This window comes from Dipodomys ordii, unplaced genomic scaffold, assembly GCF_000151885.1.
Source record: "Dipodomys ordii isolate 6190 unplaced genomic scaffold, Dord_2.0 Scaffold209, whole genome shotgun sequence".
Taxonomy (NCBI): domain Eukaryota; kingdom Metazoa; phylum Chordata; class Mammalia; order Rodentia; family Heteromyidae; genus Dipodomys; species Dipodomys ordii.
Window position 1 is genome coordinate 1,547,866 of NW_012267425.1, and position 11,159 is coordinate 1,559,024.

The window sequence follows — 11,159 nt, forward strand, 5'->3', positions numbered from 1 at the left end:
AAGCATGCAAGGCAAGCGCTCTACCACTGAGCCACCTTCCCAGCCCTAACTGCATAATTTCTAGAAGTCTATGTGGTCCTCTTTTCAAGATTACCTGGTCAGTTTATAATCTCTTGTTCTTTTGTAATACTTTAAATAGTTCCTTCTATTTCATTAAGCATATTAATCATACTTATTTTATGTTCACTTTCTAATTTCCCATGTAGTTTCTGTGTTTCTTGACATTTTCTGTGTTTTTCATTATGCATTTTACAATTTGCTGTAGGAATTCTTTGAGGCCTGGATTTAAACAACACCCCTTCACTGCAGATTTGGGCTTATTTCTGCCAGGAACTCTAGGACCAGTCTACCTTTGGGCCGTTCATTGAGAACGTTTGCAGTTCTGGGAGTTGAGCACAGAGTCTTGCATATGCTAGGCAAGCACTTTATTTGTTTGTTTGTTTGTTTTTTTGTCAGTCCTGGGGCTTGAACTCTGGGCCTGAACACTGTCCCTCAGCTCTTCAGCTCAAGGCTAGTGCTCTACCACTTGAGCCACAGCACCATATCCTGGCAAGCACTTTAGACAGAGCTGTATCTCTTATAGTACTGGGTTTCTTGAACCCAGGGACTTATACTTGTTGGATTGATGCTCTCCCACTCAAGCCATGCTGCCAGCCCTTTTTTTGCCAGTCCTGGGGCTTGAACTCAGGGCCTGGGCACTGTCCCTAAACTTTTGCTCAAGGCTAGCATTCTACCACTTGAGCCACAACATCACTTCCGGCTTTTTCTGTTTATGTGCTCCTGAGGAATCGAACCCAAGACTTCTTCGCATGCTAGGCAAGCACTCTACCACTAAGCCACATTCCCAGCCCTGCTAGCCCTTTCTGGTTTTGCTATTTTTCTTTTCTTTTCTTTTTGTCGGTCATGGGGCTTGAACTCTGGGCTTGGGCGCTGTCCCTCAGCTCGTCAGCACAAGGTGAGCACTCTACCACTTGAGCCACAGTGCCACTTCCGGTTTTCTGGTGGTTTATTGGAGATAAGAGTCTCATGGACTTTCCTTGCTCAGGCTGGCTTTGAACTGCAATCCTCAGATCTCAGCCTCCTTAGTAGCTAGGATTACAGGTGTGAGCCACCGGCGCCTGGCTTATTTTTCCAATTTTTATGTGTGCCAGGTCTGCGGCTTGAACTCAGGGCTTGGGCACTGTCCTTTAACTTTGTTTAGCTTAAGGCTGGTGCTCTACCATTTGAGTCACAGCTCAACTTCTGGCTTTTGGGTGATTAATAGGAAATAGAATCTCATGGACTTTCCTGCCCCGGTTGGCTTCAAACTGGGATCCTCAGATCTCAGCCCCCTGAGTAGGTAAGATTATAGGTGTAAGCCACTGGTTCCTAGAAGCGTCTCACTTTTATGCTCTAGTTGGCCTGGACTGTGATCCTCCTATTTCTGATTCCTGTGTAGCTGGGAGGATAGACATAGGCTACCACAGCCAGATTGAACCAGTTTATGTTATTAAATGTTTTAAACTTTGTTATTTATAGTAGGCTGTCACAGTCAAAGTAAAATCTGTGTTGGAGAATCAAGTACAGCTTCGAGACAAATCTTCAGCTTCCCACTAACTGCATAACAGTCTGCATTCTTTCTTTCCATGTTCTAGAACATCCACTAGTTTATACCTAGACCATGCTAACATTCAGCACGTAGCAATATATTCTCCGGAGGTGACATTTTTCTTTCACTCCTCTTCCACCTAAATCCAAGGTCGAGATAAATATGCATCTTTGCCTCTTTCTTCAGAGGGGGAGGGTATGTTTTCAAGGTCACCTATTTTATTTGCTTTCTGTGGCTGTTGTCACAAATCACCACAAGTCCCAGTGCTTAAAACAACACAGTTTCTTTCTCTTAAGAGTCTTAGAGGTCAGAGATCAAAAATAGATGTCACTGGACTAAAATCAAAGTGTGGGAGGGGTACATTCCTGGTGGAGACACCTGGCTCCCTGTGCTTTTTTTCTGGACTAAAGAGCTGGCACAGTTTATCATCTTAGGGCCTTTCTTTCTCATTTATTTGTTTATTTACCAGCTCCTCCATTTGGTCAATCTGTTTTAGATTTCCTCCAGTTTTCAGGGTTTCTGAACGGAGAGGGCTGCTTGGACCATTGGTCTGCGTTGCTCAGAAGTCATTTGGATCTTGGATGTCCCTAAAGGCTGGAAGGTGGAGCCTCATGGGGGGGCGGGGAATCTGTATTTAGGTCATGCTCCTGAGGGGGGTGGGGAGACCCTAGCCCCTGCTCTTCCTCTCTTTTCCTTTTGGGTCATGAAATGGCCAGTTTGCTCTGCCTCACCACAGGACTGTGTCACCCTGGGTCCAAAGCAGTGTGGCCAACCTATCACAGACTGGGCTGGGAAGGTGGCTCAGTGGAACTTTGGAAACTAGAATGAGCCCAAACCAGCCCCCCTCTCCCGAGAAGCTGATTATCTCCAACATTGTAGGAGCAATGGGAGCTGACTCATATAACACAGTCTCCGCTGCACAGTCACCTGCTCTCCCCGCCCCCTCAAGCTTCCGTTCCACTGCAGCTCCTTGTTGGAAACCACACTTCCCGCTCAGACTCCCCGCCATGGTATGGTGAGGGCACAGGTGATGTCCGTAGTGGGGGACAGGTGTAGGTTCCACCAGTCACTTCAGATGTACCCAAGAATCTCCCGGAATCTCCCTTGTCCCTCTTTGGGCCTTTGCAACCCATTCTCCAGTCTGTGGGGTGGAAGGAAAAGAAAGATACCCTTCTACCAAGGGGCTCCTACCCTGCTCAGGTCCCTCCAAGAGTGCCTCCTGGTGGGCTTGGGTCCCATTCACCTCATGCCTTAAGGGCACTTGCCAAACTTTGGGGCTGATTTTGTTGTGTGCGGCACTGGACGCATTCCAGTGGAACCTGCTCATTCACCCTTGTCTTCCTCCAAGGCTGGAAAGTCAGCTGCGAGCAAGTAGGCGCACGTGCGCTCACTGCTGTGTCCTGCTCCTGGTCGCCGGTGGGTGTGGCAGAGTAGGGGCTTGAATGGTGGGGAGGAAAGGTCTGACACAGATGAGAAATGAGTGGAGTGGTGCTGGAGTCCCTGGTCAGCCCAGAACATTCCTCCTTTCTGTCCACGCAGGAAGGCAGACAGGGGCTCCCTCCCCAAAGAGCTCTAGAAGTAGCACACTACTCTGTTCAGTATCTTAAATAAACCATTTATTCAGGAGGAACAATCGAAGAAAGCAATCATGACATGGATTACAAAACAAAGAAGCACAGCCCCTCCTCCAGGTTCAAGAGTGGTGTGGTCCTGCCCCAGGCCGGGTGTGTAAGTGGGCAAATGTGCATGTGTGAACGTGAACGCGCACACATGCACGCGGCCCACAGGGGTGTGGACTGGAATGAATGACCGTGTGTGTCTGTAGCTTGGCCCCTTCCCTGCCCCCCAAACCAACAGCGGCTGTGAGACCCGCAGCAGCAAAATTGAGGCCTTCATCATTCCTGCCCTTCCCCCCGCTCTCGCTCCGAGACCCCATCTCCTCCGGTGGCAGTCTGACCACCCTCAGTCACAAAGAGCCCCAGTGATCCTGTCAAGACATCTGGGGGAGGAGGAAAGAAACAGTCAGGGCGCCAGATGTGCAGCCAGGAACCCGCCCATTGGCTTCCAGGCCCAGGCCTTCCCCGTGGCACTGCCCAGAAAGCAGCCACCCAGAGAGATTGCGCAGCCATTGCGGGTCTGGACCCACGGGCGCTGGGAGGCCCCACGCGGAGAGCTCCGAGCCCTTGTTGGAAAAGCAGAAAAGGTGACTGTGCTGGTGGAAGTGGCCGTTTGGGGTCAGGGAAGGGGCTGAGAGCAGGTTCCTGCGGAGGGGGGAGAGCAGGGAGGCCCAGGGCCCAGTGCACAGGCAGCCACCTAGAAGGATCATTCAAAGAGGGACCCCCCACCCCCCCAAAAAGAAAGTAACAGTCGCAGAAGAGGCAAGTTCTGGAACATGGTCCCGCCAGAGCGGGGTAGGTCAGGCCGGCGGCCCCGGACTGGCCCATAGGCACATTTAAAAGGATTCCCACAGCTGTCCCGAGTGTGCAGGGCAGGTCTCTGCTGCTGTTCCTGCCTTGCTCCCCCTCCCCCCACCCCGTGAGGTATTGAGCTTTCCCTCCCCCCCCTCCCCCTGCTTATGACTGAGTTCCCTCCCCTCCCCAACCACATGGGTGGTCAGAGCACCTACTGGGTGTGGGGGTGTGGGACCAGCCCCTCGGCCTGCAGAGCCTTATGTAGGGTCCAGCTCAAAGACCCCATCGCTGGTGGGGGTGGTGAAGAAGGAGGGTGGGTCTGAGGCAGTGGACTCCTGCCCCCCACTCCCCTGGCCCCGGGCACGCCTCTCCTCCATCTGCAGGCTGCGCTCGAAGTCAAGCAGCTGCCCCATGAAGTTGAAGTTGGGGGAGATGTTAGACTTCTTCCTCTTGACCAGGTCGTAGGCGTCGTTGAGTGACAGGTGGAGCTTCTGCATGAGGTAGGCCACGGTGACCGTGACAGAGCGGCTGACCCCCGCAAGGCAGTGCACAAGCACCCCGCAATTCTGAGACAAGGCCTCATCTAGGTGGGGAAGGGGAAGGTGGAGGAGACCCCCCGAGGGCCACCATGAGTGACAGACATCAGGTGGCTTTTTGGAGGAGCCCTGGCACCACCCCCTACCCTGTGAGCCAGGGGGCCACTGGCCCAGGGGCTTTGGTTAGGGGAGAGGGAGGAAGGAGAGGGCACAGAGGACTTACCAATGAATGCGATGGCCTCTGGGAAGAACTGAGACAAGTTCTGGCTCCAGTGGTCCGAGATGGGGATCTGCTTGTAGTGAAAGTCACCATTCTTCTCAAAGAGGTTAGGGAGGTTTGGGGTGACATTGAGGATGTAGCGGATGCCTAGCTTGGCAAGGCTCTCCAAGTTGGCTGAATCCCGGGCACTGCCCAGGTAGAGGTTGGGCAGGATCTGCACCGGGAAGGATGGCAGTAGCCCAGTTGGAGGGGGTGTGGCGCCCTCTGAATCCAGGCCACAGCTCATGGAGTCACGGTCAGCCTCAGATTCTGCGTCGGAACAGTCGGAGCCCAGGCACAGACCGCCCAGTCCTATCACAGGCACTGGGCTGGGCACTGGGGCCAGGCTGGAGCCAGCACAGCCATTGAGGCTAGTCTCACACAGGTGCGGGCACTCAGCCTGGAACCTGCTGAAGCCACCTATGGTGGGGGGGAGGATGAGGAGATTCCTTGTTAACCTAGACTCCTAGGCAGCCAAGAGCGCCTGGCTGGGGATAGGGAGCTGATCCTACAACCTGGGGTGGGGATAGGGGTGCATATGTTCCCAAGGGCACATACAAGCCAGCAGCTTCACCTGTCCTGAGGACCAGTGTGCTGTGCTGGAGACACTCGCGCCCTCCCCCCCCCCCATCCCTCCAGGCAGCCCCATTGGTTGTTCCTCCTAATGGCCAAGTATCCAACACAGTTGCTGGGCCCAAGCAGAGCCAGGCAGGAGGATCTTAGAGCCCCAGTGCCAGATGGAGGCAAATGCAAGGGCTCCATCTCGGTGGAAGGTTCGGATGTCAGTTCTCTGCCTGAGGATCTCCCCATGTGGTATGGCTACAAGCGCTAGCTGGGATGGGTGAAGTGGGGTGGGTTCCAGGAAGCAGGGAGCTGGGAAGAGCCCCCAGCATTCCATTTGATGACTTCCAATGTCCCCAGAAGTCTTCATCGTGCTTCATCTACAGATTTGATTTTTTCCCCTCGGTTGGGGTTGGAAACCTGATGCTTTTTATATTATCCATCCCCATCAGCTTTGTTGTTGAACAACAAATCAGGAGGTGGGGGGAGCTGGCTCTGTAGACTCAGGGGAAGCTCCAGCAGTGCTGGGCTTCTGGGAAGGTCCAAGAGCCAACAAGGCCACAAGCAGCCTGTCTCCCCTCACTCCCCCAACCTGGCCCTGTCTGCCATAGGAGGAGGCTGGGCTCCTGGGCTCTGCTATCTCCAGCCTGCAATGCTTCTCCAGGATTCTCTGTCCTCCCACCCCCAAGCACCTGGGGTTCCTCCTCTAGTGGTCTGGTCCCTGAAGCAGGGCACATCTGGGGGAGACTGTGGTGGATCACTTGCTACTTTGTTGTTGAGCATACTGACAATTAGGTCAGGCCGGGACAATCCCCGCCCCACCCCCCACTCAGAAACTGGCCAGAAAGGGTGAAGGGCTTGCCTGACAGCTCCTGCACAAAATAAAATGGAGCTGGCCCAAGGGCAAATAAATTGGGACTACCCTCCCTCGCCCCTCCCCCCAAGCCAGGGCCTTGCTCTCCAGGTGAGGGACCTTCCCAGGCCTGCCCATCCTGCCTGCACCTACCCTGTAGGTAGTAGGCCAGGTAGCCTTCCTCCCGCAGCTTCTGGAGGAGGGTGCCCAGCACCGACTCGGCCTCCCACTCATCAGCCTCGGTCTCGGCCTCTCCGCGCCGGCGACGGCCTCCGCCCTGGTCGTACAGCAGCACCGGGGCAGGTGGGGGCGGCTGCAGCGGTGGCCCAGGCAGGAGCGCGCGCACGGACAGACTTCCTTTCCTTAGGCGGCGCAGCAGCAGCGCGGGCAGGGCCACGCTGAGCGCCCCGCCGATGCGCGCCGACTCGTATAGCTCCCGGCTGCGGCAGTCCAGGAGCAGCAGCCTGGGCCGTGGGGGCGCCAGCTCCTGGCGCAGCCACAGGCACGAGCGGCCCAGGCTCTCCATGGGCGCGCGGCTTTCTGCACGTCGGGCAGTGGGGACTGCGAAAAGAGGGAAGGGGTGGCGTGAGCGGGGGGGTGTCCGTGGCTGGCCACTTTCAGGGCGCCGGCGAGGGGAAACCCAGCCTCATATCCTGAAGGCGGGACACACCGCTGCTCACTCCTCTCCTCGCGCCCCAAGCGACACGATGGGCTACCGAGGCGCCCCAAGAAAACGGCGGCGCGACGCGCAGCCACTTGGGCGCCAGACACTCCTCCTGGTCTCCTGTTAAGAAAGCACGAGCCCCCCCCCCACCGCCCCAAGAGATCTGGGTGTTTAACGGCCCCTTCCGTCAAGGCTCTTCCTGGGGGGCGCTCCGGAACCCAAAGCACTTTCCTTCACACCCCTCTTTCTAGGTCTCACACTCGGCCTGCCGACACTCACTCCCCAAGTTAGACTTTGGGATGTATAAGTGTGAGGAAATGTGGCTCAAGGCCTAAATCTTCCCCACTCCCAGGAGGACTTGGGGGATAAAAAGGTGGCCGAGGTGATGGGACCCGCTCCCCGCCCCCCCTCCCCGCGCCCCAGGAGAGAACAAAAGGAGAGACCTGGATCGCGATCCGGCGGCAGGCGTTCGCGCGTGGACGTCCTGGCCCCGGCTTCTGCCACAGCAGGGAGCGGAGCACCGTCCGGGGACCGCGAGTCCCCGAGCCCAGGCGCCCGGGGAGAGGGCGGGGCGGCGGAGCGGGCTCGCACGTGGAAGCCAAGCGGTTCGCGAGCCGGCTGCTTCCAGGCAGCGGGACCCAGCTTCCACCTAGGAAGCCTCGGTCTTAGGACGTGGAGTAGCCGTTCCGAGGGGCGGGCCTGGGCGGGGCGGGGGGGCGGGCTCAGGGGGGCCGGCGAGCCAACGGGGTGCGAGCGATTGAAGTCGAGTGGGATCTGCAAGTGGCAGGCTGAGCTGGGGTTTCCACCCAGGCAGGACGGGGTCGGGGCAGAGGCCAAGGGCAGGTCGGGGGCCCAGCAGGGAAGCAGTTGCTGCTCCCCTGGCCGGCGCCAGCCTGGTCTTGAAGGCAGGGGGGAGGGGCGAGGACAAAAGCCCAGTGCCCCTGCCCCAGAAGCTGCCTCCCACAACTCAACCTGGCCAATCCCCACCCGAAACCTCAGTGGCCCCATCTGTAGATCGGACCAAACAGAGCCACCACACTGGTTGCCACCGACATGCCAGACATCCCAGAGGAGGAAAACAACTAGAAACCTCTACTGCCTCCCCCTTCAGAACTCTGCCAAAGACCGATTAGAGGGCTAGGCCAGCATAGGGGCTTTCCCTGCACACCTTCCCTCCAGCTACACACCCTCCCTCAGGAGCTCTGATCACCATAAATTGGACTCCTTCACTCACATTATGAATCCCAGGACTCTCCTTGGCTCTGCCCCTTGCCCCCTTCCTTGACCCTCTGGATGGTTCAATCTGGAGGAAAGCAGTTTCCACCGACTTCTCTCCATCCTTGCGCAATCCTCTGTCTACTGTACAGGTCACAGGCTCACATTCTTCCGTTTTTGAAGTGTTCTCCCTGTCTCTGGACCTGTGTGTAGCAATGTACCCCTTACCTGCCCTGCTCTGAGCGGGGGAACCATTCATTCAACAAACACATTCATTCAACAAACACAGATGGAGCCACAGGGATCCCACACTGGCCTGGTGCGCTCACGCTGGCAGGACAGACCAACAATAAGCAAAGGCACTGAACAAGATATCGGAGGTGATAAGTGCTGAGACAATGAAAAGAGAGGTAGAGGGAGGTTTGTAAAAAAAAAAAAAGATCTGGTTATGTGTCTCTTCCCTGCTTTAAGCTCAAGAAAAGCAAATAACAGTGTTGAAGGAAAACAACAGATAAGATAAAGCTCATACAAAATAATCAAAAGGTTAAGACCCCAGTAGATAAATGGGCAAAGAACTCAAAAAGACTGCATACTCCACTAAGGAAGGAATGTAATGGGGGGAAAATACTATGTGGGGGAAGGTTCATTCCCAGGCATGAAAGAAAGGCAACTCAGAAAACAAGATGACAGTAAGAACAAGGTAGCACTTCCTACTTGCTACCTTAGTAAAATGTCCTCAAAATGAGAATGCCCAAGGTTCCTCCTACTTGAACATTCACTATGGGTTAGGTCCTTTCAGAAATTACGCTGGCAGTGGGCATCAATCACTAGACAGAAATCCATACCTTTGGTTACTTCTAGAAATCTATTCTAAGTAGCTAAAGTGAAGACAAAAGAGAGGCACATGGTGATGGTATCACGCTAAACCTTTTTCTAAGGAGTGAAAATGGAAAAACACCCAGAAGTGCAACTTTAACATCAGAGTCGACTGTCAGTATGGAGAAGACACAAAGCTTTCTTCCTATGCTGCCTGCCTAGGTTTTGCCCATCTCCAACCCTACTTCCAGACTCCTGCACAAGCCCATAGTCTCCCTTCTGTGTGCTCCAGTGGCCTCAAGAGAACTCAGGCTGTTTGGCCTGCTTCTCTTCCTCCAGTGTGCACCTTCTTCTAACCTCAGCCTCATACCCTAGCCCCAGTGTTAGAAGCAGGCATTAGCTGTCATCTGGCCATGGGTACCCAGCCTCGGGACTGCCTCTGAATTCCACTATAGCTGTGGGTGAGACCTTGGGGTGGACAAGAATCGCAGTCAGATGCTGCCAGTGTGCCACCTTGCAGAGCAGGGCCAGGGCTTGGCTAGATTGTGTGTGTGTGTGTGTGTGTGTGTGTGTGAGAGAGAGAGAGAGAGAGAGAGAGAGGAGAGAGAGATGGGGGTGCAGGCTGGGAGCATCACAGAACTGTGAGGCACTAGCCCAGCCACTCTGTCATGGAGCTATTCTCAGTGTGCTCGAAAAGAGGATCACCAACCCGAAGGAAATTGGGCTCCTGGGGTGTCCAGCTGTGCTCCTTTGAGACAAGAGGTGGGCTGTGGACGACGATGCCAAGGCAGGACACTTCTGCCATGGTGAAGGGAAAGGAAGCCTAGGCTCCAAGTCTGGTGACAACTGAAGAGTACCCCTGTACCTTGCTTTACACCCCTGTTGGCTAGCCCCCTGTCCCCCCACCGGGAGAAAGTGTGAGGCAGTGAGGGGGTGCGGGGCGCTTCATCTCCAAAGTCAGTGCTCAGTGTCTCTGCAGCGCCAGCAGCGCCAGCAACAGGACAAATGGGAACCTGTTGCCACCTCCGCACTGCAGGGCTCAGTGTAGCCAAGCCCCCGCCCCCAGGGCCCCCTGCAGCGCCGGCTCTGGGCGCTGGCCCCGCCCCGCGACGGTTCGGGGCGGGCGGGGGGTGGGGGAGGCAGCCGCGCGCCAGGGAACTCGTTTGCCGCCCCTCACCCCCCAGCGGGCGGAGCCAAGGCGTCGTGCTCCGGACTCGCCGCAGGGTGGGAGCTGCGCCCACTGTCGCCCCCGCCGGGCGCCCCAGGCCTCCTTGCGTCCCAGCCATCGTCCCCCCCTTCTCCCCCGCCGCAGGCCCGGCGCGCGCCGCGCGTGCTGGTTGGTCCTGGGAGCCTCCCGAGAGCAGCGCCCCGCCTTCCCCCTTGAAATCCATGCTTCCCGCCTGGTCGAGGGACAGGATAGGGGCTGTTGAGGCCCGGTCACATGGATAGGAGCTTAACTCCCTGAGACCGCGTTCCTGCCAAATCCAGCGTCTTTGCCATCAAATCCACTTTCCGCTGGGAATGGCTTTCTGCTTTTCCTGGTCGGGCTCCTTGCGGGACTGGGAGTTCGTCCAAGGCAGGAACGGGTGTGTGCCCGCCTCACCCCAGCCCCCGGTGCAGGGCCTGGTATGCGCCCGGGCGCTCACGGAAGAAATGCTCGTTAACAAAGAAGGCATGAATGAATGAAACTAATTGTTGTCTGGGGGAGTCCAGAAGGGTGCTGCTTCTGCTTTTCGTTCTGCCGATTACACACTCCTCCCAGACACGCACGTGCACACGTGCACACACGGCCCTTCCCACAGCACAGGCACACAGGACACAAACAGTGCAAGCCGACTCCAGCCCTTACAACCGCCCTCTATGCACGTCCGGGTTGGGTTGCTGGCACTTTTCCATTTCGGTGCCTGACCCTCTCTGCTCCCACCTCCGCCCCCCTTACCACCACATCTAGGTACCATACCTTGGGACCCAAGTGTCTTCTTTATCTCTTAGAAGAGGTCAAATCAGTCCCCAGGGCGTCTAGAAGTCTGTTTAGGGAGGCACCTGGCGAGCCCCAGGCTGGCGAGCCGCTGCCTGGCAGAGATGCCACCAAAATGCTGCAGCCTGTAGAGCCCGTGTGCCAGGTGTTTGGGGGGGGGAGGAGAGCTGTGGGAGAGACACAGCGATGTGGTGTGTGTGTGGGGGGGGTGTTTAGGGCTATTTGCGATGGGGGCGGGGCAGCATGCTGCGAGCGGGCGAGCAAGCAGGTGTTTGTGT

General features: G+C 56.3%; 1 protein-coding gene across 2 annotated transcripts; it reads right to left on the bottom strand.

Annotated features, from left to right (window-relative positions):
- Window positions 1–3,947: 3,947 nt before the first annotated feature.
- On the bottom strand, window positions 3,948–10,936 carry Dusp9 (dual specificity phosphatase 9). 2 transcript variants are annotated; one of them, XM_013035324.1, is made up of 4 exons: window positions 10,864–10,936; window positions 6,362–6,769; window positions 4,759–5,214; window positions 3,948–4,582 (listed from the first exon to the last, which is right to left on the bottom strand). In XM_013035324.1, the coding sequence occupies exons 2-4, from the start codon at window positions 6,732–6,734 to the stop codon at window positions 4,257–4,259; spliced, it is 1,155 nt and encodes a 384-aa protein (XP_012890778.1). In that variant the 5' UTR covers window positions 6,735–6,769; window positions 10,864–10,936; the 3' UTR covers window positions 3,948–4,256. The 2 variants fall into 2 exon arrangements, with proteins under 2 accessions (XP_012890778.1, XP_012890777.1); XM_013035323.1 differs by lacking the exon at window positions 10,864–10,936 and adding an exon at window positions 7,316–7,495.
- Between the last annotated feature and the right edge of the window lie 223 nt (window positions 10,937–11,159).